The following is a 26,149-nucleotide window of genomic DNA, read 5'->3' as shown; positions in this document are numbered from 1 at the left end:
CATTTAATTTATTTTAAAAAATTATAATAATTTATTAATGATGCCGTACTAATTGACATAATTTATTACAGTTCAGAAACTATAAAGTATATTTTGTACCTGATTCTGTGCAGAAAATTAGAATAATAGCTTATTAAATGTAGTATATAAAACAATCATAAAATTGGCATTAGGAAAAAAAATTATCGATTACAAATTATTGATTATTGTCCAGCATTATATCTGATTTCTTACAGCAAATTAAAAGTAATAAAAAAGAAGATAATTCCTTGTAAAAAAAAAATACAAATTTTAATAATTATGATAATACATAGGCTACATACATAAAATTATTATATTTGACATTTCTGTCACTTTTGAAATGATGGCTACGCCCGTGGTGTGACAAAATGTTAGCTCTTTTTTAAAATCTTGCCTTACATTTTCATGATAGTATCGTGTATCGATGATAGTCAGAGATATTGACATAAGCAGATTTCTCTGTCGATAATCAAGACGATATCAGGCTCATTTTCCTATTAATGTATTAGATTATAATAATAATAACAAATTTTTTTTTTTTATATAATTCGGCTATCAAACTGCCTAGCTATTTTCAGCACCTCATTAAAAATGACCATATCGCCCAACACTAGTTATAATCGAATCAAATCAAATCCTATAAATCTTATTCCTATAAATTCAAATCAAATCGAAGACATGTGAATCGAATCGCTGCCTAACCAAAGATTGAAAGCCCTACACAGCCCTAATGGAGGGCACTCTCTCTCTCTCTCTCTCTCTCTCTCTCTCTCTCTCTCTCTCTCTCTCTATATATATATATATATAAGGGCTGAGTTTTAACACAGATTTCATGATTCTGTTTGATTCTCATTCACAAGCTTGCGATTCAATTTGATTACAACAAAAAAAAAGTACTGATATTGCCACATTGTTTGTACATGTCTAATTGGATAATAATAAGAAGAAGAATTAAATAAAACACAAAAAAGTCCTCCCCAAACTTCCCGCTGCCCTGCATCTTGCGCTCTCATTAGCAGTAGGTCATCGCCGTTAATGTTTCAGTCTAATTTCACACAGCAGGATTTTTAATCGCCGACATGTCCAGACATGTCTTTGATAACTCACACTGCGTGATTGTCACTTACGTGAATGAGCACCGGTTTGCCTCCGATTTCACAAAACCTGTCGTCAATTGAAAATCAGGGCTAAAATCTTGCAGTGTGAACTCAGCATAAGAGAGTGATATAATTGCATTAACAACTAATCGGTCAGATCAGTTGTGACACATCTGAGTAATAGATGAAAAAAATGATTTTTGGCTTATGTATTTTTTTTTTTTTTAAATACTGTATTGGTTTGTTCTTTATAATTATCATACAATATTAATTTTATTTGTACAGATCTTAAAAATGTGATTTATAAAATTTAAACGGCTAGTCAGCTGGTGGATTTCATTTATTTCTATTGCATTAGATGTAAAACAAATCAAGGCTTCAGGTATAAAAGAGTGTTTTCTCATAGCTGGGCCTGGTGGATGAATTGTTTCATGAATGCACCAGGCCGTTGGAGGTCTAGGTACAGAGGCCTCTTTGGCATATTGTAAAATGCTCTAAATGGAAAAAGTGTCGAAAAAAAAGACACCCACCACGAGTTTTGCGGGTGGCACCATTGGCGAAGCCGATATAATGTCTCTCTGCGCTTGTGAAGTGCAGAAGAGAGATTTGTTGGCCAGTAACTTTCCCACTGAAGGTGAGGGATGTTTTTGTGTGGGTCTGTGGTTGGGTAGCATTTCCTGAGGTGTGGATTTACAGCTGCAGTTCAGCAGATTGGTCATGGGGATGTGCCAGTTGGCCCATGAATACCTAGCAAAGGACAGGGCCATCATTAGTGCTGGATGAAGAGTGTGTTTTGGGAAGATACACATCAGATGAGGCCTCTCGATAGAGATTATGTTGGTTTGGCTAGATCAAATATGCAACTGAATTGGAAAATAACAAAATTTTACTTACTGTTTAAGACTGAGTGCTGTGTTTGTTCACCTTAACATGCTAATGGGACACTCCAGTCTTTGCTAATTTCCTGCACTTCAAAGAATGCTCTTTCTGTTCCCGTAAAAGAGAAGTATGGTGTGAGAAAGGCTGACAGGCACAATGATAAACCCTGAGTCTCTTTCTCACCGGTGAATCACAACAGAGTGTCGCTAAACTCGTCTGCCGCCTTGTGCAAAGCGCAGCTAAGGCAGGTCGAGACGTGCCTACTGATTACCTGTTGTTAGCAATAGCAACAGAGGAAATGCCAGCAGTGGTGTGTAAAATCTTTGATGTGTGTCATGACATTATGTCAAATAGCTAATTTTCTTGGAAACATTTGGAAAGTATGCTGGAACAACGTACAACCATTTCTCAGGAAAATGTGATGTTTTCATTCCTGGCAGTAGCAGCCTTGTAACCTGTAGCTGATGTTTAATTGACTAGCACAAAATATCATTAGCGTGAAAGGATTGGGAAATTCATTTCTGTATTTAATGTGGACAGTTAAGGCCTTATCTGTGTTTTCTGTTGCTAGAATAGAAAATGGCATTAAACAAATTATATGTATATTATTATATGAATTATAATTTTTTTTTATGTTAGCTTCAATGTTATTCTATTTGTTATGTTAATTCCATATCAATTTGGGGAATAAATGTGACTATTATCAGAAAATGTGTGATTTAGTTGCTTCTTTCAGTTCAACGTCCAGGTAATAAATAATAATGGATGTTTATGTTTATTTTTATATGAACTAATACAATATTATACTTCCTTTATGTTGAATGTATATTCATTTGTTAATTTAGTATGTACCGTAAGTATGTTTCGAATCAGAAAAGTGTGCAGTTGTGTCAGTTCAATAGAGACTGATTGATCATAATGATGTGAAGACACAAACATTTTTGGGATTTCATTGTTCACAGTTCAGAGAGACCTTAAGCAGAGTCATGTGATCAGTGTGTCATTAATTTGATGGATCTTCAAGTCTGTAATTTAATAACATCCTGTTGCATTTTGTCCCTGTGATGTAAGGACATATTGTTCACAGCTTTAATTTGAAGACATCCATCATTCAGTTTAACTTGCTGAGATCTTAAAAATGTGTCAGACCAGTCAGCATGTGTGTGTGTGTGTGTTCATGAGAAACTATGTTGACATTTTTGCCGATGGGACCGAGATGTGGGATAGGGGCGTTAGCAGTCTTCGTTCTCACACTGCAGTGTGAGGCTTGTTGGCACTCGGGTGAGATTGTTAAACGGCTCTGATCAGAGACACCAGAGCCCCTTTCACACTGCCATTCTGGCAAATACAGGGGTAAAGTGTTCCTTCTTAAAGTGAGGAACTAACTGATCTCTGCTTCATTACAGTTTGCACATATGTTTTCGTCGCGAATGTTGATCTTCCTTCAAAACAGCCGATAAAAGATTCACGCGATAACGCGCGTCATCACTTCGATACGGAATTAGATCTGGCTTTTGTTCACACAGCGCTCGTTCCGGATCGATTACCGCAATGTTACTATGTCCCCAACCCGGGTTCGATTCGGTAATCAATTCCGGGACGTGGTTGCTTTCACACAGAAGGCGACCAGGCAATGTTACGGGAATATTGCGGGTCCGACGTGCAGTGTGAAAGGGGCTCAGGGCAGGCGAAAAGCACAAGAGAAAAACATGAAGAGACTGAGCGTGAAGCGTGGGAGGGACGGCGACTCGCTGCTGGAGCTCCCGGAGTGAAATAGACCCAGGGCGGAGGTCCATCAGCAGGGGGCTTGTCTCGAACAATGCATTTGTGCCTCTCTGGCGGTATCCCCACCGAAACAATGCCCCTCAGTTCCCCCTGAGCAGTTTTCATGCATGCTTTTTAAGATCCCTTTGTTTTGACAACACTGAAGTGTCTGGCGGCCTAGATGATGCATTATTCATAAAAGAGTGAGAGCAGGGTTTGGAGAACACTGGCATTAAGACGTCCCGGGACCCCAATCAGCTCTGACACATGACATAGTCCCCTGTGTGGTGGGCTCCCATTGGGCGGACGCAACATTCCATCAGTCTTTTAGGGGTTGAATCAGTCCATGTCATTAAGAGGATGTATTTTGGTCTGAGACCTGCTGCTTGACCCCTCACCAGTAATTAGGAGGTCAGTGAGGGGAAGGCCTGAGCTGGGGTGGGGGCTTCTGATGGAGGATTTTTTTTGTCTGAGTGACACTTCAAAGTCAGAGAGGAGAGAGGACACTCTTGAGTTTCCCTGGGGCTAGAGCCTCCTCTCCTCTCCTCTTACCGCCCTGGAATCCTCTTATCCTGACGGGTCGAAGACGTGCACCTGGTCGCCCAGGTGGAGGATGGAGGTCATTGTGTTATGTGATTATGGAGGATCTTTTAGTGAGCTCAATACATGAGTTTAAGATTTGGCTTTTGTGAATACTGGTCTCTTGCCCAAAATCACAAGATAAAGTCTTGGATGAAATAGATCAAAAATATCTTAATTTGTGTTACGAAGATGAACAAACGTCTTACGGGTTTGGAACAACATGAGGGTAATTAATGACAGATTTAGATTTTTTCGGTGAACTATCTCTCTAAGTTTAGCAGTTTCTGTGGGATATGATGTTAGCTGTGCCGGTAGAACTCCGAAAACACGTTAGCATATTTCAAAGAATGGTAATTTGTATCTGTAATTTGTAATGGTGATTCATTTTATAAATGTTGTAAATATATGGGCCATAACATGTTTGTTTATTAAATATTTTTTGGTCAATTTTGTTATGCCTTAAGCTCATTTTATTTCTGCAGAATTAAAAAAAATTTTCCAACAAAAACAAAGCATTTTCCTCCTGGGGTATAAAAGCTTTCTTCATGTTAATTAGATTTTTTTTTCCAAGAGATGATGCGTTTTGTCGATTGCTCCGTTTTGATTTTTGCAGCATGATCCAGGGTAGCCCCGCCCACAGTGAAGATTTAATGGACAGAAGTACTTAATCATAATAGTTAATCATTATATGACTTGATGTGAAAACAGAAGTCTTAATGCCACAGGCACAGGCGGTTTCATAGAACATGCACAAGGATTCATGGAATTGAGGAGAGATAACGGAGATTCACGGCAGAGGTGATGAGGCAATAAACAGCCCATCACTAATCATTTTGGCACCACACTGAGGGTCATGACTTTGTTTCCCTGCTGATATTCTTACTCGTGTGTGTTTTTCAAAGTGTTTTCATGCTGAGGGTAATTAAGGGTGGTAAAAACAGAATTATAAACTGAAGAAGCTATACTGTCAACAGTTTGTGCTTCCTATTCTTTTCTTTCATTTTCATAGTGGGAGAAGTGATCCTCTGTCTCTGCCGCCAAACACACACATACCTTCCATGTTGTAACTGTGCACTCATAAACTGTGTCTCATCCTTGTGGCATGATGTACATCTGCACAGAGAGGATAAAAAACAGATGCTCCTGCTATCAAAACTCTTTGAACCCTTCACAACATTCAGTTAGATACGAAGTCATCCGCTATACACAGCCAAACGACCGTCCACTTCATCCTAATGCAAACAACACAGATTGTGGGGTTTGTTTATGGGTTCGCATGGAGTAAACAAACATTTTTAATCCTAATATTTGTTTACATGGAGTCTAAATATTTATAGTTTGAAAGACATGCCTAATAACATTTGGAAACTTGTTAAAATTTGTTAATTAATATTTGAAACTTTTTGGGTTATTTGATGGCTAGGTTTTTGTTTTAAATGCTAAATGATTCACCTTTTTCAGACTAAGCAAATTTTGTGTGAATAATAGTGCTGTCAAACAATTAATCGTGATTAATCGTATGTATATTATTTATGTATATAGAAGTACACACACATGCATGTGTATATTTCAGAAAAATATGTTGTTTATATAATAAATATATTTTTATAATATAAATTATACGAAAATAAATATATACATGTAAATATTTTCTAAATATATACAGAATGTTTGTGTATTTATATATTCCTAATGAATCTAAACTTTTATTTTGGAAGCGATTAATCGTTTGAAAGCATTTGTTTATGAATATTTTGTCATTTAGTTATATCAAACTTGGTAGTCTTTAAAGTCGCCATGAAATCAAAGTTGATCGCTTTATTTACTCTACTGATGACCTTTATTTAGGCTGCATGGACTTTTGATATTTGATGATTAGAATATTATGAGGTTAAAAGATAAATCTAGCTCTTTAGGCATTGCAGTGGCTAGCATCCGGTCTGGCTCCATTCTCATATGGAAAACCCACTTTTCTGTTCCCAGTGGATAAAACAGAGTCCCACCCTGCATTTTTTCTTGTTTAATATCCAGTTTCAATTGAATTTGCATTACAGAAGTGGATCAAGGTTTCATGTTGATTTTATGGCTGTTTGCATTTTTAAATATGGAAGTAGTGACACAGGTATTTCCCACTACAGTAAAAAAAAAAAAGTTATGTTATGAAATATTATTACAATTTAATATAACAATTAAATAACTTCTCTATTCTCTGTGGAAAGTCATGGCCTAATGGTTAGAGAGTCAGACTCATAATCCGAAGGTTGTGAGTTCGAGTCTTGGGCCGGCAGGAATTGTAGGTGGGGGGAGTTAATGTATGGCGCTCTCTACACCATCAATAACACGACTGAGGTGCCCTTGAGCGAGGCACCGAACCCCCAACTGCTCCCCGGGCGCCGCGGCATAAATGGCTCTGCTCCGGATGTGTGTGTGTGTGTGTGTGTTCACTGCTCTGTGTGTGTGCACTTTGGATGGGTTAAAAGCAGATCACGAATTCTGAGTATGGGTCACCATAATTGGCCGTATGTCACTTAACTTCACTACTTCACTTCTATTTTAATATATTTTTAAATGTCATTTATTCCTGTGATGTCAAAGCTGAATTTTCAGCAGCCTTTACTCCAGTCTTCAGTGTCACAGGATCCTTCAGAAATCATTCTAATATGCTGATTTGGTGCTAAAAAAAATATATAAATAATAATTATATATATATATATATATATATATATATATATATATATATAGTGCTTACTAATATTTTTTTCAGGATCCTTTGCCTAATAGAAAGTTACAAATAACCTTATTTGTTTGAAATGTAAATCTTGTGTAACATTATAAATGACACTTTTGATCAATTTAATGCAAAAGCGGGAAAGAAGCAAATCAAAACTCTCTAATTCCCATGACAGCTGAGCAGTAATGCAGTGCAGTCAGCAGTAAAGAAGTACCTCACTCTCAGTCACTCTCATACAATAAATAAATAAATAAATCTGTTATCACACGTCTGGATAGACGTACATAGCTGTTGCCATGTTTATCTCTTTTCTTATCTTGCCGTCAGCCATCTCTCGGTTGCACGGCTGCATATGCATCTCAGCCAAAGCACAGCCTCATACTCAGCTCGTCGTCTCTAACCACAGGGGCTTGCACCGTCACAGAATAAGTGTGCTGTTAGGACGCACCAATGTCACACATGCTATTTCATGTGCACTATGAGGAGGTCTTTAAATAGACTAAACATTTTTATGTTGCCGTTGCACCCATATTGTTTTAAATTTGTGCATCTTCAAAAACCCACGGAGGAAGTTGAGCTGATGACATTGTGGTCTCTGTCTGTATGTGTGTCACTTACAGAAAACCAAGAGTGCTCGCAGGACATGGTCAGCGAGCGACTTGGAGAGCTGGTACACGTGCTAAAGACTGTCATTGGCAAACACCAGGCTCTGAACTCGTCAGAAATTCTTGGTGCTGCAGGTACCGTCATCGCCAAAGTCAAAGGTGAGCATCCTCCTTCAGCTTCCCCCCGACTTTTGAATCAACAAATTAGAATTGATCTTGTCTTTTTAAAAAAAGTCCATTGTTTGTGTATGTATTGATAGTTTTCAGTTACATGGTGTGGAGTGATAAAAGGCAAAACATTCATAGAACTGTAAAACAGACATGTTTCATTTGTTTAAAGACTGTTGCATTAATCTTTAAAAAAGGAGATAATACTTAATAAGGCATAATGCATCAATACAGTGGTTTGGGTGGACAAATGGCATCAGTGGTTTAACTCATTTTGCGATATACAGTAATGTGAAGTTGTGTTTTTATATTGATTGCAGACTTTTTATTCATGTGTTTATGAATAATCTAATCTTATTTTCAAGAGTGCATTCATGTAAAAAACAGTTTCCGGATTATCAATAGAAAGACATTACTCCATGGTTATACAATTGATAAAACAAAGTGCATAGTCTAAAATAACAGGGTAGCCCACAGGAATGTTCATGTGGTATATTAGTGAAGTCTGCGATCCAGATTGCAGCTGCGAAAGAGGGAGCAGATGATTTCTGTGCTGTACGGACAGAGGGAATGTTTTTTTTTATTATTGGTTATCGACATCATTTCCAGCTGTTTACAACATTGTGTTTTCATTTTGGCAGCATTGATTTAAGTGGGCACTAGAGTATCATCCTTAGCCACGAGAGGGCCATTGACCCTTCTGAGCTCCAATAGCCGCATTTCCACTGTCGGGCCAGTGCGAGCCAGGGCTTAAAGCGGGCCGGGCGGGGCTCATAGCCCCGGGCCAGTAGCACCGAGGCCAGAATAGCGCAGGGTTTCCACAGTGGAGCTTGAAGCACCGCTGCACGTCACTAAAACACGCCCTTACACGCCTCTCAGAACAACGTCATGCAACCTCATTATTTCACCAACAAAGAGAAGTTATCAGAAAACTAAGAAATAAGTCACTGGAACATGCACGATCACAAAACGAAGATGATAAAAGCGGCAGTTTGTTTGCATGCTTTGTTATATATTCAAATTCAAAAGCATGATGTTTTAACTATAGAATAAGTGATACATTGATCATATTGTTTTAATTTATCAGGACTCAAAATAATTCACACATAAATACACTTATTTCTATTTTATTTATTTATTTTTAACGCTCATGAAAATAGCCTGCTTATTCAGTCGAGTCTGTTTCTGCTTATTAGCCACAGCCGTCACATTTAGAATGAAGCTCCCGAACAAAAAACATTGTTTGGCTATATTCTTTTATGATAGGCAACGTGAGAAAAACTCTCGAGACGAGGCTTGTGACAGATAATATAAGTTACTTAATAAATACACGATTGTGATAGAGAATAAGAAGCTGACGTCTAATTTCTTCAAGCGGTCATATTTTAAAATGTTTACTATGGTAACATGTTTAGCGTGCATATCTTTTTCATCACTTATAAATATTTCTGCCTTGTTTAGTGATTATAATCCACATTGGATCAAGTTATTTCAAACACTCACTGCTGACTGAAAGAGAGTTTTGAGCCTGACTTATTTAAAAAAAAGTGTTAAATGCTGATGTTAAAGCGGTTATCTTTTTGAAATGATCCTCAGCGCAGACTCTCTATTTTTATAAAAGCTCCCAAACAAAAATCATTATTATATTTTGATGATATGCAACGTGGAGCTAAACTCACGAAACGACAGATACAATGTTACTTAATAAATGTGATAGAGAATAAGAAGCTGACGTCTGATTTATCCAAGCGGTCATTTTTAACATGTTTACTATATAACGTTAATGTTTGGCGTGCATAATCTTTTACATCGCTTATAAATATTTCTGCCTTGTTTAATGATTATAATCCACATCGGATCAAGTTATTTCAAACACTTGCTGCTTACTAAGAGTGAGTTTTAAGCTCAACTTATTTTAAAACGTCTTTAATGCTGGTGTTAAAGCTGTTATCTTTCTGAAATGATCCGCGCTGACGCTCTCCAGACGCTGAGAAACTCCGCCTTTGTTCGTAACCCCTCCTCTAGCCCCAGCTGGCCCGCTTTGGCCCAAGGTTTTCGTCGGGCCGAAAAAACCTGGCCGTTGGCCCCGAGGAAGCCCCGGCGAGGCACGATCAAGCCCCGGAAGTGACAGTGGAAACGCGACTGGCCCTGGCACGCACTAGCACGCCCGGTCCTAGCTCGATAGTGGAAACACGGCTAATGTGTCCTTTAAAGGGCCAGACTCTTCATGTCAAAGGGAAGTCTTTAAAAGAGGAAAAGTAGTCTCATTGTCTTTTTCTTATATTTGCTTCAGGCCTTCACGTTCGTCCTTTTTTTTTTTTTTTTTTTTGAATGGGGAAGCTGAGAAGAAAGAACTTCGATACCTAGCTCAAGTTACCTGTAAGACCGACATTCCAGCATGTGCTTCCCATTCATGCTTGAATTTTAACACTCCATGTCCATGTCAGCCGTCCGTCTTTCTACTGATAGAATGTTATGGACTTCAGGAAATCAGATGCACCCCCCCCCCTTTCACGCTCAGTCCGTGCCCTTTTAAAAAAATGCTGCATAGTTTTGCTGAAGAATAAAGTGTCAAGTGTCTCAAGTTAAATTCTTTCTTCCCCCGCCCTTGTCTAGAGTGAGTCAGTGGCATCTGACTCGCTCTATTTTGATCTTTGCTTCTGATCTAAAGAGGAGACTCTGTTATCGCAGGTATTTTATCCCGTCTTATGACGCATTGCACCTGATCAAGTGATACATGCATGTGTTACTTTGTATTTTCTGAAAAACAGTTCATATTGACAGATACGTCAAAATCCAAAGATGCAGAAAATGCTTTCGAGGGTTTTTCTATGAGAGAGCTGCTTTCTGCATGTAGCCATTCCCGTATTTGAGCTGTGAAGGGGGCAGAAGTGGAAGCATTGTTGTAGAACTGCAGGATGTCCTGAGGAAGAAGTCAGCGTTCCATTGCAGGGGCCACTGAGCCACCCACCTGCACTCAGAGACAGAGAGGCATGCACCAGGAGCTACGCACCTCTCACGCTCTCGTCTCCAGTGCCGTCTCCTCTGCTCACTACGTAGCTGTGAGTATGGGTGGCAGTTGAGGGTGGGGATTCCCATTCCACGGACAGTCGCTGTGTTTTGCGTGACATCCAACCAAAATAAATCGCCCATGCGGAACTGGAAACTACAGATGATGTTGCTTTTTTTATGGCCTCGTCACTTTTTCTTGTATGTGAGGAGAAAAAGTGGAAGTCAAGCTCCATTGAATCATTGTGTACCAGTCTGTGGCATTAGTTCCTGAAGCTCTGGATGAGTTTTGCTTGTCGTTAATCTATGCTTTATCATAACGAACCTGGATATTACTGCAAGTTAAAGGAGTTCACTTGGTAAGGTAAGTTGGGCGAAAGTTGTTTGAACGTCCTCTGAATGTTTTGAGAGTTTCCTGTAAAGGGGAGGCTCAGCTCGCAGACAGGAAGCTCTTGGTAAATGCAAGTTTCGTAGCCTCTCAGAGACTTTACTTGTTGTCTGTCAAATATCGGATTTTTCAAATGAAGATTTAACATCAGTAGGATGTTAATTTCTCTTCTTTCAGCTCAAAACATAACAATCTTTGCTTCAGCATGCTGGGTCATCTGGCCTCTTTTTGAAACAATGAAGCTAGTTTTTGAAGAAAGGCGTCTGTTGATTTATCTACATGCAGTCTACTCAGCATTTTTTTTTTTTTGTACTTCAGGGAAGCACGATCTGATAACAAAGCAGCATCAGACACTTATTAAGGAAAGAGCTGTAGAGGTTCCCTTTCTTGGTCATTGTTCAGAACGAGTCTGACTTATCTTAAATTATGTGGAATGAATGAATTCTGTATTATCAGCGAGTGTTGTAGTTACGAACCGGTCCTCGATAGTCCTCTGTTGAGGGATTCATATTTCCACAAACACAGTATTGAGATCTACACCACTGCTGCTGATCACCATCATATAAAGAATTGAAATTGTGCTGCAGACCTTTGTGCCATTTGGCTACACTTCTCATGTGGTTTATCACTTCCCACAGGCGTGAACGTCGAGGAAGTCAATACAGAAAACAAAGACGCAATATTTGGCGAGATACACAAATCGATCGATACTTTGGCATTCACCTTTGGCAATGTGTGAGTACCATAGCCCTCTCTTCTGTAGTCATATGTATATTGTGAATGCTTTTCATCTGTATAGACTTACTTTCAGTTGTCATGGTCAATTTGAATAGAATACGTCAGCTGTGCATCCTGTTGTCACTCTCTTAATTCTGATGAAATACAGTTGTGTTGCAACGTTACTTAAAGGGATTATTCATCCAAAATGAAAAAATTCAATTGCTCACCCTCATACCATTCCAAACCTGTAAGTCTTTTTCATTCTCAAAACACAAATCAGAGAGATTTCTGTCCCTCCATTGATAGTACATGTAACTACAACATTGACACTTTTTATTTTAATTTTAACATATAGATACATTGAAAAAAGAACAAAGATCACCTGTTAGATTTACCCCAAATTAATAATATTTTATGTTTAAGCACTAAAGAGACATCAGAGGTAGCAGTAAATGTCAGAAGGACTAGCCGAGTCGAAACTGCTCTCGTTCGGAAAACATGAGCACTAAGCTCCCGCTGATCTCGTGGATCTCGTGCTGACTGGCTCCGAAATCGGCAAAACACATTTTTAAATAGGTGCTTTATGAGGTCTTTATAAATAAAATACATATTTGAGTTTTAAACAACTACATTCTCGCCTGAAATACTACATTTCATGACACAATAATAGTAATATTTTGAAAATGATCTGAATAAATGGTGGTTGAAATCACAGTGCAGCATGAACTCAGCTAAACAGCATGCTAAGTGCCCAAGTCCCGCCCCGGAAAGTTCCGGACCTTTGAAAAAGTAGTATCTCACGAAAAGGGACTTTCTGAGGGGCAATTTTTTACCCGGAAATGTATTTAGATCCTGGTTCCTGTGGTGGAAACATGCCGAGTATCAGCCCAAAGTCCCTAGTTCCTGGGTAAAGTTCCAGCGGTGGAAACGTGGCTTTAATTTGTGGTTCGGAGTTTAGGAATAATGTCAGTGAGGGTGAGTAAATGATGACAGAATTTGTATTTTTGGATGAACTAACCTTTAAAACTACTCACATTCTTGATCTATTTGCGATTAAAATTAGCACTATAATATTGTAAGTTATGTTATGTGCAGTGTACCAGCAGTGACTTTTCTTACTTTGCCATTTCAGAGTGTCTGACTTCCTTATGGGAGATGTGGACAGTGGCTCCAGGTTGGGGTACCCCCAAACCAGAAGAAGTCGAGTAAGTAATCCATTGCCTTAAAAGTTTCTTAGAAAAAAAAAATATTATTTGCTCATCCTCGTGTTGTTCCTAACCCATGTGCTATTTGTTCAGTGGAACAGAAAATGATAGTTTTGCTTTTTATAAACAACAGTATCATATGGGTTCAGAAGAATTTAAACATATTACCATTAAAAAGCTTGGGATTTCAGTAAGAAGTTTTTCATGTTTTTGACAGGAGTATCTTATGCTCACCAAGGCTGCATGGCTGCATTTAAAATTTCATTTATTCCTGTGGTTTGGAGTTCAAGAAACTTTCATATAAAACGGTTGTGCTGCTTATTATTTTTGAGGAAACAGTGATACATTTGTTTCAGGATTATGTGATGAATAGAAAGATCAAACAGCATCTATTTGAAATAGAAATCTTTTGGTCTTTTTGGTGTCTTTATGGTCACTTTTGATCAATGTAATGTGTCTTTGCCGAATAAAAAAAGTGTGTAGTTGTATGGACTAGTTTTATGAAGGGGTGGGGGGTGGGGGGAAAGATCGATACAGTATAGTATAGCGATATTTTCCGCGGCAATACTGTATCAATACATGGAAGCCAAGTATCTATCTTTTAGTTTAATATTTGGTAGAATAATAAAATTAATTGGTGGTGTCGAGTCTGGTAAGGTCAGCTGAGTCACCTTCTGCATGCAGTGAGTTGGTAAAATCAAGATGGCGGCATCGCGGAACATTATTAGGAAAACCCCATTTGTCTCTAAATCTGATGTATGGACATACTTTAGATTTAAAAAAACAATTAGGGGATGTTAAGTAGTTGTACATCTTATTTTCGGCATCTGAAAATCTTTTTTTTCAACACACATGTTTCACTCATTATATATTATTTGGATAATTAGTCCAAACCAACAACAACTTATATCTGATTCTGTTACATAGAAGTGAATAAAAATAATATATTGATATTTAATATTAATGTAACACAATGTTAATTAATGTATTAACTAAAATGAACAAACAATGAACAATATATTTATTACAGTATTTATTCATCTTTTTAATGTTAGTTAATGAGAATACAGTTGTTCATTTTTAGTTCATGTTAATTCAGAGTGCATTAAACTAGCATTACTGTTGATTTTAATAATGAACTAGTAAATGTTGAAATTAACATGAATTAAGATTAATAAATGCTGAAGAACGTTCATTCTTAGTTTGTTAACAGTAGTTAACTAATGTTAGCTAATGAACCTTATTGTAAAGTGTTACCAATATTAATATAAATTATGTTTTATTATGTTACTTTCAGTCAAAGTGTGGTTACTTAAATGGCTTGTGTTTTTTTTTTTGTTGTTGTTGTTTGTTTGTTTTACTTCAGTATCATTAAAACTGAGTTACATTTTAAAAAGTCTTACAAAATTATATGATTTAATATAATAAATAATCATTACAAAGCATTTTCAGTATCTGCAAATTTATAAATATATTTCAGAATATTTCAGTATTTTCAGCATCCCTAGATGTAAGAATACATGTTTTATATAATTAAATGTAAATTTAACAGTAATTTTACTTTACAAATGCTTAAGGGCCTGCACAACTTTTTTTGTACAAGTTCAAAATGCACTGTTATATCGCAGTAAATCGTAGAATATTGCAATACATTTAAAACCGCAATATTATTGTATTGTGACACAGTATCTTGATAAAATCATATCGTGAGGCCTCTGGTGATTCCCACCCCTAGTTTTATGGCATGTGTATGATTTTTATGTCCTTGTTAGCACTTGACAGATGTGGTTAATATGGAATATGTGGAATTAGATGCAGAATTCTTCTTTTGTGTTCCACAGAAAAAATTGATAATAGCATTTCAACTTTTTTTTTTTTTGTTGGCGAACTATCCCTTTAAGTTGAGATGTCTGCTTTGAAAATAATGAAACCTGGCTGGCCCCTGTGATTTAAAGAGAAAGGTTTGATGAACTGAGACACTGAGAGATAAGATAAAAGAGAAGCACTCAAAAGAAGCACCTTTTCATCCCTCACCTCTGTAATCAAACTTCTCATCCCGTGTGAAACGTCTTTCTCTTTATCTCCTCTAGTCTTTTGAAAACCTCTCTGAAGATTCAGGAGGCTGCAGTCAAAAGGATCTGACAGGTAAATGGATTTCCTTTCCTTCTTCTATCAAGGTTTTCGTCACAAAGCAGGCTCTTGCCGCTGATGTGTTGAAAACAATCTCATCACATATTTTATGTGCCTCAGAGCTACGGTAATACAAACTTCAACAACGTTTTCTAGTTAAACAAACCGCACAAGAAGAGTGTTCTTGCAGAGAGACAGATGAGATGTACTAACACTGGTCATAATCAACAAGAGAGCGCTACACACCCTGTAGCTTTTCGTATAGTTTAAAATTGTTCTTGTTTGCCAAATGGTTGACATTCTTTGGGGTTTTTTGGACATTTTTGTGAGAAATGGGAACCACATGTGGCTTATTGGGCGGGGTGCTTGGATTCGGCGCAGCTGAGTTGCGTGTCAATGCATTTGACAACGTTTAAGCACAGATTTTACGAGAAGATCTCACATGCTCATGCTGTGCAATAAATCTTATATACTGTACATCTAATGCTACCACAGATTAGTGTCTGTTTAGGAAGACTTCTTTCTCTTTTAAGTCAAGGGGATGGTGGAGAGTATTTATTTCTCTTAAAAGCAAGTTTGCCACCCATTTCAGGGCTGTTGCTGCCTTTAATAAAGCTGACTTGTAAAATTTGCCTTGTAACTGTTGGCCTATAAACCCTGTAGGGTGGTAACATTTAAAAGTAGATTTTAAATGACAGTTTTTAGAGAGCGGAGAGACATGGTTGAGGAAATATAAATGTCTTCAAAGGGTACCTCTGTGCCTTTTCAGCAGACTTTTTAAACAATGTGGAGCATTTGAGTATTTTTTGGATGTGTGTGTTCATATGTGGTGTTCCTTGTATATGTGTGTTTCTAGATCCTGCTCTGTCTCCAGAGCTGTCCACTGTGGAGCAGGTGGACCTTCTTCTGCTCAAGAATGAGAGTGGAGTAGAGTCGGCTTTGCTCTATGCCAAGGCCTGGTCCAAATACACCAAAGATGTATTGGCCTGGGTGGAGAAACGCCTCAGCTTGGGTCAGTCCATTCTTAAAGCCTGACCTTTTGTTTTGTCTTAATTGTTGAACTTTAGTGTTTCATTTGGTGTCTCTGTATTTGACAGACATGGAATGTGCCAAAAGCTTTGCCAAGATTGCAGAGTCCGCAAAGGCAGTGGCAAGTCAGCAGGTGATGGTCGAAGAATTTTGAAAGAAATTAATACTTTTATTTGATAAAAATAATTAAAAGTGACAAGACAGACGTATATAATGTATTTATATCTCAAATAATTACTGTTCTTTTAATCTTTCTGATTATAAAAAAATCTTGAAAACAATGATTAATGGTTTCCATAAAAAAAGCAGCACAATTCTCTTTTGAACAACAACAAAAATGAAGAAGAAATGCACCAAATGGATTTTGAAGATTTATTTGACACTGAATAATTTTGCCATCACAGGGATAAATAGCAATACATTTTAGAATATATTAAAATTGAAAATAGTTATTTTAAATTGCAGTAATATTTCACAGATTTGCTCTTTGTAATGTATTTTTGATATTAAAAAAATCTGCCTTGTGTCATAAAGAGACTTGTTTCAAAAACATTAAAATAATCTTACCAATCCCAAGTTTTTGAATGGTAGTGTATTTGATTTTAGACCTTAAAGTGACATTATTGTGCGGCTGTGTTCTTTTATCTAAAGGACTTCATGCCGTTCCGGGATATTTATGTCTCTGCCTTTAAAAATGAGATTGAGTACAATCAGGTTCTGCTCCAAACAGCTGCAGCTCTACAAACCAACAAATTCATACAGGTATGATCCGCTATATCTGCTGTTAACTTGTAGCTAAATATGTAACAAATCATTTTCTTTAATTCCCCAAAATTCCTATAAAACCAACAGCCACTGCTGGCCCGCAGGAACGATCTAGACAAGCAGAGGAAAGAGATAAAGGAACAATGGCAAAGAGAGCTTAAGAAAATGGTATATCCGATACTTTGAATTCTTTGAATTTCATCACTAAGGTTTGTTCACGACCGATAGTGCTTGATAACCTATGTGCTTTCAGAGCGAGGCTGAGAGCGCTTTGAAGAAGACTCGGCTGCTGAAGGTGCAGAAGAGGGAGGAGTACGAGAAGGCACGCAGCTCCACCAGCCGCACCGAGGAGGAGCAGCCCACAGCAGGAGGCAGGACTCTGGAGAAGAAACGGAGGGCGGAGGAAGAGGCCCTACAGAAGGTACTGCACTGTAACTCCAACAGGGTTAATGTAGACTGCACAAACACACACACCCTTGAGTTTATTGACCTTTTTTATTGGGCATCAAAGTGGTGATGAGAAACACAGAGTTTGTGCGAATTCCTTTGATATTCTTTAACTTCTGATGTACTGTCTGAAAATCAGGCCATGTAATCTAAACATTACAAACACGGCTATTAAAACCCAGACACCCATCAACTGCATATCATCACACCTTGAGTGAGCACTTTTGCAGTCTTGTTTGGTGCAGCTGGTGGCGTGGAAATTACACACTTTGGCTTGAAACAGGCTTGGAAAATTACTATGCTTTTGTTTTGTTTGACTGATTGTCTGTTTTTGTGCTGCCTCTAGGCTGAGGAAGCGCACGAGCAGTATAAAGCCTGTGTGGCCGATCTAGAGGCGAAGAAGGTCAGCCTGTCAAACGCTAAGAGTGAGATCCTCGCTCAAATTCGGAAGCTGGTCTTCCAGTGTGACCTGACCCTGAAAGCGGTCTGTATTCATTTGATCCAGTTTAAAAGTTAAAAAAAATAAAAAATCTTACTGACCTCAAACTTTCAAGCTTCTCCATGAAAGTAAATACCATTATTGTATACTGACTATTCTCAAAAACTCTCGCAGGTGACAGTGAACTGGTTCCAGATGCAGCAGGCTCAGAGCCAGCCTCTCTCAGTCAACTACCAAGCTCTAAATGAACAGGCCAAAAAGTATGAACCAGGCCAGCGCTACTCTGAGTTCGTGTGCAGCCTGCCTAAAGAGCGTGTGTGGCTGGAGTCTCTGTCTCAGGACATTACAGCTTCCTCAAAAACGGGGTAAGTCCACACTCAAGTTTCCGCGTGGGCCAGAGAGAGGCTGCATTGTTTGCATCTTCCTCAGGAAGAACGATGAACGAAACAACGGTCGGTGAAAGCGCGTTGTTTATCCAGAAATTCTGCGCACATGTAAACTCTGCTTTTCAGCTTGACCTCTGAATCACACCCATGTACGAACATACTGGCCAGTGCTATCACCGCTCTTTACAGTGCATTCAAATCTCACATTTTCCTGTGGAGTAACCCATTTCACCAGCAGCAGAGATTTTGCACAGCCTGTTTTGCTTGCTGTATTTTAATAAAGAACGTTTTAACAAGTGACTTTCCTTTCCAGAATGTCCCTTCACAAGAGGTCTCAGAGCAGCACCCGCTCATCCCATGGGAACCTGTCGCAAGGCTCTGTAACTTCTGCAGATAACCACAGCATAGATGGGGTTGAGGGTACCGTACAACCTTGCAAGGCCAAGATCGCAGAGAGGCGGTCTAATAGCAGTTTAGACATGCAAGGTAAGAGTTGAGAAGGATCTAGACTGGCGACTTAAATGTGTAGGTTTAAAATGGTACATTTCTGTTGCACTAAACGGAATGAATAGAATAATGACAGATTTCACCTATCTATTTGTTTGGATAAACAGATCCAACCTGACTGTAACTTATGTTGAGCCTAAGTTGCTACGTCAGGCTGCTCATGCAGATCTCATGCTAATCTTTGGGTGACATCAGTCTACTCAGACTTAGGGCCCTGTGAAATCCATTTTATTATTTTTTTTTTCAGCAAATTCCGCTTTTTACATTTCTGGGTGGCTTTTTTTTTTTTTACTTTGTTTTAATGCTTAAATTAAATGTTATTCATCAAAAATCATGTATAATTAATTGAAATCATGAAACCTACAATATTAAACCATAATTTATTAAAAGTAAAAAAAAAAAAATAAGGCCCTGTGATGTTTTTTTTTTTTTTAATGTAATGTTTTCTATTGAAAAAAAAAAAAGTATTCCATTTTAATGGGTTCATTGAATATTAATAATCAAAAGCATCTCTAATTAAATAACTGAAAAATTGTGTATTAAAATAATTGTTTATTCATTTATTATTATTTTAGCTATTTATTTCTTTTTTCAGAAATAGTGTGTGTATTTACATTTTTCTGCAAAATAAATTCTGGTAAATATTCCTTTAAAAAAGAATGTTCTAATAATAATTGTATTATTAGTAGTACTATTATTACATTAAGTAATGTTTCTGTCATGGTTTCTTCATGTTAAACTAAACGTTTATTTTAATGGGTTGCTGTGAAGACTTTTCAGTTTCTGTTTCCATATGAAAAAAACATGGTGAAATGCTCATGAATTTACTCTGAAATTATGTTTATGCGTTTATGTACCCATATTTTGAAACGCCATGATTGATTAAAGCGTAGTTTATCTTCTTTGAATGAATCCATCCAAAATTTGGTTAATTCTGTGCCATTCTGCAATATACAGTTCCAATTTAATGACTGGATTTCACAATTCCGTCCACGTTTTCTGCATCACAGAAATCATAGGGCCTTATGCATTTGTTAGACTCTGAATCTCCCAGACACTTATTTTCTTCTCACTTAAACAAGATCCTGAGATGTTTGGCACTATTACACACACATGTTTGGAAAGCCTCAGAATCTTGAACAGCTTATTAGTTTTTTGGTTTGATGCAGCCACTGTGGGTTTTTACCCAGCATTGGCCATCCACAGCTTGGAAAAAAGCTGCCAGCAGACAGGATTAAGGCCCAAGACCCAGATCGGACCTCTGCTTCCAAAAAGCCCCTGTGCTGTGACATTATCAGGCTGCTGGATTACAACCTGAGCCCACATTTAATGCAGCATCCAGACTAGATGACTAAAAATCAAGCACATAAGCAAAATTTGTTTGCATGAAACAGTAGACAGACTGATTCTCCTAAATGCACGAAGGGTTTTCTCCCTCAGTTTTAGGAATAGAGATTTCCTAGATGAAGGGCAAAGGTAATTCGGAGGTTTATTGTGTGTGTTGTAGTGTTAAGGACGCAGGGCTCCCAGCGAGCCTGGAGCTCAGGCAGTGCCGGTGGAGGAGGGATGTGCAGTGACTCGGAGAGTGCTGGAGGAAGCAGTGAGTCTCGCTCAATGGACTCCCCCACAGCTAGTCCAGGTACTTTTTTTGGTGTCATCACACAGCATCCTACAGTACAGTGCATTTCACAATAGGAGGTTAATCCCACACCAAAACTGGTTTAATGTATAAGTAGGCCAATATGTATGTTTGACGATCAGTTTACATCAAATCAAAGTGCTTTTTCTGATAGATGTTGTGACAGCTCTAAATCATACATACCACAAAAACTCATCTACATCTGCCAGCTAGATATATTTACATCAGCAGAACTTAACAGAATCTGCAAAACAATAATGTTCACAACATCAAAGAAAAAGCAAGAATAAAAACGTGATCAACCAATTGTTAGGACTTTAGAATGTTAACACTGGCCTAATCAGGCAAGTTTTGTCAGATTTCCTTAAATGTTTTACTCTTTTCCAGTTGCATCAGCCATTCTTATTGTCCAGTGTAATGTGCTGCTAGTTTAGGCACGTTTGTGAGTTTTGCTTGTAAAATGGTTGACCTAGTTATCAGTGGACAGGATGGAGAAGTGCTTTGCAGGACGGACGTATCAAATGTGTGTTTATATGTGTGTGTTACAGGGGATTTCAAACGCAGGCTTCCCAGAACCCCCTCAACTGGTACCATGTCTTCTGCAGATGACCTGGATGAGAGGGAACCACCCTCCCCATTAGATAATGGTTGGTAGTACAATCTGAACAGTGTGATTGTGAGTGTCTGTGTGGTGACACCACAGGTTTGTTTTTATTATGCAAGTGCTGAATCGCTCGCACCCATGTTTTTGCTTTCAGTGCAGCTGTGCAGACGGGCTGGGTGTTGACACTGGCAGACTGCCACAGTTGGCAGTTCCTGTCTCTCCAACAAAAGTGTTACATTTCAGATATAATTGCTGAATGCAAACAAATGTTAAAAGTAGGGAAATACATTTGAGGAACTGGAGAGAAGCTCCTGCTTCCTCAAAAGTACTAAAGAACCATTCATGAAATAGGAATGCAAGAGTCATGAAAGTTTTTTTCAATTCCCATTCCAACTCACATTTAAGACTCTTGATGATCCTGTAGCCACACCAGAACGTATTTTTTCAGCTATTAAAACACTTGCCTTTTCTTGTCCCAGGCCTTGCTGAAATGGTGATGGAAACGGCCAGTTCTCCCGGCCCTTTTCGTAACACACAGATGTCAAAAGCGGCACAAACTCACAAGTTGCGGAAACTGCGAGCGCCTTCCAAATGCAGAGAGTGTGACGGGCTGGTCGTGTTTCACGGGGCTGAATGTGAGGAGGTACGGTCATCAACTTCAACGCTCACATCTGTTCCGTTCACATTGTTCATTAGAGCCGGTTGTCATTCCCTGATCTCTTATTCCATAGTGCTCTTTGGCCTGTCATAAGAAATGCCTGGAGACTCTTGCCATTCAGTGTGGTCATAAGAAGCTCCAGGGCAGACTGCACCTATTCGGGATTGACTTCGCCCAAGTAGCTAAGAACAGTCCTGACGGCATCCCTTTCATCATCAAAAAATGCACCTCAGAAATTGAGAGTCGTGCCCTGAACATTAAGGTGAAGAATCGAGAGGCAACTGAAAGGAATTTGTTTAGTTCAATGTTTGTGAGTCATTTTGGAGTGACGCCTGCTTTCGGTTCATTTCAAGGGCATTTATCGGGTGAATGGGGCGAAGTCTCGTGTGGAGAAGCTGTGCCAGGCCTTTGAGAATGGAAAGGACTTAGTGGAGCTTTCTGACCTCCACCCACATGACATAAGCAACGTGCTCAAGCTTTACCTGAGACAGGTGTGGTGGGACAAATAATCCCAGTTTCATCATGTCTATATGAAACTTGAAATAATAGAGTGCAACAGTGTCCGCCCGCTTTTTGGTTTCGGAAGTATTTTTCACCTAGGAGTTTTTTATTTGTTATAGAGCTATAAGCCTTGAGACAAAGCAACCAGCTATGAGGTGAATCACAACATTGCAAACTTTGTTCTTGAAAAATGGTTGTGAAAATCTTATATATATGGTGTGTACTTAACATATCTAATAAGGTTAAAGTAAGTAGTCTGACAAGGCATGAAAAATGATTTGCAGTTCTTCACAGGAGTGGACATGCACTAAAAACCATTTAGCTCATTGTAGGTCTATCTTTAAGGGTTTATAAGTTAAAAATCAGTTCCTTAAGGAGAAAATGAATTAGATTTTTCTGCCAAAGCCCAGCTGTTGCACTCTATAGTGTCTTCCATTGCTTTTCACATTTTGCTGATTTGAGTTGGTCTTAATAAATAATTCAATTGACTTTCAGCTGCCAGAGCCATTGATTCTGTATCGGTATTACAACGATATCATCGGGCTGGCAAAAGAGACTAAGAACATGAAGGAGACGAACTCAACTGAAGAGGAATCACCAGGAGAGCAGCAGTGCCTCAGTATTGAGCTTAAAAGTGTCCTCATTAAAATCGGAGACCTCCTTCGCCAGCTTCCAGTGGCCCACTACAAAACCCTGCAGTTCCTCATCACCCATCTGCACAGGTACACCAACACAAAGCATAAACCAAAGCATGTTTAAAGAGCTCATATAGCAAAGCAGCAGGAATCCCTTTTTGGGATCTGTTTTTCTTTGCTCGTTGCTTGACGTCCTTGAATGTGTTTAGTGAAAGTGAAATATAATGTATGACTCATTGTTCTACAGAGTGTCAGAGCAAGCTGAGGAGAACAAGATGACCGCTAGTAACCTGGGTATCATCTTCGGTCCCACCCTCATCAAGCCCAGGCAGTTGGAGGCAGAAGTGTCGCTGTCCTCTGTGGTTGACTACCCCCACCAGGCCCGCATGGTGGACCTGTTGATCAGGCACCACCAGATGATCTTTGATGTCCCCCTCAGCCCTGTGTCTCCCACCAGTCCGTCAGCACCACAGCCAGCGCTCAGCCGCCACTTCCAATCTCTCATGGATATCAAAGAAGTGAGCTGGGCCAGAGAATGAAAGCTGGACTTTTGGGGGGACTTTATTCGAAATTTGATTTCTGATCTGTGTTTATCTTTCATACAGAGTGCAAAAGTCTACAAGAGACACTCGTCTGTGATTACCTCTACACAGCTAATGGAGAGAGTGAAGGAGAAAGTGAAGGAGATGAAGGCAGGGGACGATAAAGGGCAAACTCCTGGTTAGTATGATTGTCTCTGTCTCTAATTGTCTACTGTCTTTGGTGATAAAGTTAGCATAAAATCAATACTGACCCCCTTTGATGAGCCATGGCAGAATGAGAAATAGATAATATCTTGTCTAAAAGCATAGCAGGAAAAAATAGATCATATTTTTTTCATTTGAAAGTGAAAGTTCATGCAAGAAAAATGAATATAATTGTTTTGAAAATATTCTTCAGTAATATTGATGTGGTTTTGTTAAAATAAATAATGAAGATTTCTTGGGCTGTCCCAGACTAAAGCAGGAAAAATATATATATATTTTTTTTTTCATTTGAAAGTGAAAGTTTATGCAAGAAAAATTAATATATATGTTTTGAAAATATTCTTCAGTAATATTTATGTGGTTTTGTTAAAACAAATAATGAAGATTTCTAGGGCTGTCCCCGACTAAAGATTTTTCTGGTCATCTAGTAGTCATTCATTTTAAGAATCATTTGACTAATTGCAAGTTTATTAATAAACCATTTAAATCATAATACCAAGCCTTTAATTGCCTTCATAGTCTAAAAAGCAAAGCACACAGAGCACTGGCAGAAGTAATGATAATGTATGTGTCAGGGAAAAAACAGTAAGGAGGCTGCATTAACATTTCAAATAATTCATTGATAAACTAGTGCTTTCTTTGTTTTTGGTGAAGATGAAGTCGGCGACACAGAGACAGACGGCGCGTCCTGTTTGCTTTCATTATTTTACAAAAGCGCAATGTTTTGTTGTTACTGTGAGCACACACAAATAAATGTAGCGTCTTTAAAAATCCGAAAGATGTATTACTCTTATCTGTATGACCAAAAATTATGGAGTATTTTAAGAGCAAATGACCGCATCGGTACCTTCATCTGTCCTGCATTGAGCTACTGTTCAGCTTCTTCACTCCACACAGTCACTTAAACAGCCCACATTACTCTGGGTTAACATTAGATTGAGTGGCTTAAAGTTGCTAATACTTTTCACATGATAAGCCACATTTGAGGTCGATAAATGATAGACAAGTGTTTGGATGTCCTGTCTGATGTAACTAGCCTATATTACCACATACACCAGCAATTAACGATCTGTTGGTCATGGACTGTGTGACTTGCCCTGTGTATATTATTTTTTTTTCCTGCGGCTAAGCGACTAATAAAATAATGGTCAACCAAGCCTCTTCTGGTTGACCAACGGTTAGTCGTCTATTAGGAGATTTCATAAATGTGGACTGTTTTGTGCAGTTATGATTAGTGGCCGATGTGTTTTTTGACAGCTGCTGCCGATAAAGCTGATATAATTTTCTAAAAAGTAAATGTGTAAAAGAAACATACTTACACTTTAGATGACAGTATTTTTCTCAAATAAATAATATATTTAATAAAATGATAATATAAAAAAGTAAAACTGTAACCGAAAGGGCACTCAGTATTCTGGGAAGTTTGTGTACATTGGGAATCATATTTTTCAAATAACATACATACAACACACAGTGAAAATGACATGAATATGACATGCATAAAGTGCAGCATAATTTTAAATCACGAATTTAGGGCCCTATTTTAATGATCTAAACGCAAAGTGTAAAGCACTCCGTGCAGGTGCACTAAGGGCATGTCCAAATCCACTTTTGCTATTTTAACGACGGAAAAACGGTTGGCGCGCCCGGGTGCATGGTCTAAACGGGTTCTCCCTATTCTCTTAATGAGCAGTGGGTGTTTTTTGGGTGTAACGTGCAATAAACCAATCAGAGTCTTATCTTCCATTCCCTTTAAAAGCCAGTTGCGCTCGTGCCATGACGGAATTGTTATTTACACGGCAGAATTTGGCAAGCGCAAAGACAGGATGCACCTCCGAGATGAAATGGAGCAGCTCGTGTGCGAGCAAATAGATAGCCTAATTCTGATATATGTGATGACTATTCATTATGACATTATATATAAATTTTTATTTTTTACTTTTATTTTTTTACTTTTATTTTTATATATTTAATTAGCATTCAAAATATTCTTATGCATTGCAATCCTTAATTTTTATATATATTTGGCATGTTTGTGTGCTGCTGTGCATCCCTGTGTTTAATAACCAGTGTTTACGTGCGTCGTGGACCCGCCTATACTAACATGCTCTTTAAATAACAGAAAAAACATTGCGCAAGACTTTAGACCAGGTTTGAAATGGTCTATGGCGCAGTCTATTTTCAGCTCCTTAAAATAGCAATGTGCCTGAACACACCTCTTTTTTAGATCAGCACGCCCATGGGCGCACAAATGAGCGCAAATGCATTTGCTAATTAAAACGATGTGGCGCTGGATGGAAAAATGCAACCGGACTGAATCTAGCAAACACACTTGAGCTGCGCCTTGCGTCGGTTGTATTATAGGGCCCTTAAAGTTTAAAGCATTCAATTCACACGGACTGACCATCACGCAGAGAACATGTGATCATGCTGTATAAAAATGCACACTTCACAATATTTCACAGCTGGATTTGACTGAGTTTGAATGGTTTGT

The 26,149-nt window shown here is 38.3% G+C and overlaps 1 protein-coding gene across 3 annotated transcripts in view; it reads left to right on the top strand.

Annotated features, from left to right (window-relative positions):
* LOC127950984 (rho GTPase-activating protein 29) overlaps positions 1-26,149 on the top strand; it is a 38,898-nt gene that overhangs the window by 8,811 nt on the left and 3,938 nt on the right. For 2 of the 3 annotated variants that reach the window (XM_052548474.1, XM_052548475.1), the window contains exons 3-22: positions 7,695-7,838; positions 11,883-11,979; positions 13,097-13,169; positions 15,260-15,314; positions 16,156-16,311; positions 16,397-16,461; positions 16,980-17,090; positions 17,181-17,261; positions 17,347-17,514; positions 17,887-18,024; positions 18,154-18,344; positions 18,679-18,851; positions 20,380-20,511; positions 21,060-21,158; positions 21,595-21,758; positions 21,847-22,035; positions 22,127-22,264; positions 22,770-22,996; positions 23,157-23,427; positions 23,515-23,629. In XM_052548474.1, coding sequence (XP_052404434.1) covers positions 7,695-7,838; positions 11,883-11,979; positions 13,097-13,169; positions 15,260-15,314; positions 16,156-16,311; positions 16,397-16,461; positions 16,980-17,090; positions 17,181-17,261; positions 17,347-17,514; positions 17,887-18,024; positions 18,154-18,344; positions 18,679-18,851; positions 20,380-20,511; positions 21,060-21,158; positions 21,595-21,758; positions 21,847-22,035; positions 22,127-22,264; positions 22,770-22,996; positions 23,157-23,427; positions 23,515-23,629 — 2,787 coding nt within the window. Of the gene's footprint in view, positions 1-7,694; positions 7,839-10,406; positions 11,221-11,882; positions 11,980-13,096; positions 13,170-15,259; positions 15,315-16,155; positions 16,312-16,396; positions 16,462-16,979; positions 17,091-17,180; positions 17,262-17,346; positions 17,515-17,886; positions 18,025-18,153; positions 18,345-18,678; positions 18,852-20,379; positions 20,512-21,059; positions 21,159-21,594; positions 21,759-21,846; positions 22,036-22,126; positions 22,265-22,769; positions 22,997-23,156; positions 23,428-23,514; positions 23,630-26,149 lie in introns of those variants that run through there. The other variant, XM_052548476.1, reaches the window with a different exon arrangement.

This window comes from Carassius gibelio, chromosome B2, assembly GCF_023724105.1.
Source record: "Carassius gibelio isolate Cgi1373 ecotype wild population from Czech Republic chromosome B2, carGib1.2-hapl.c, whole genome shotgun sequence".
NCBI lineage: Eukaryota > Metazoa > Chordata > Actinopteri > Cypriniformes > Cyprinidae > Carassius > Carassius gibelio.
This window is presented reverse-complemented; position numbering and strand designations above follow the sequence as displayed.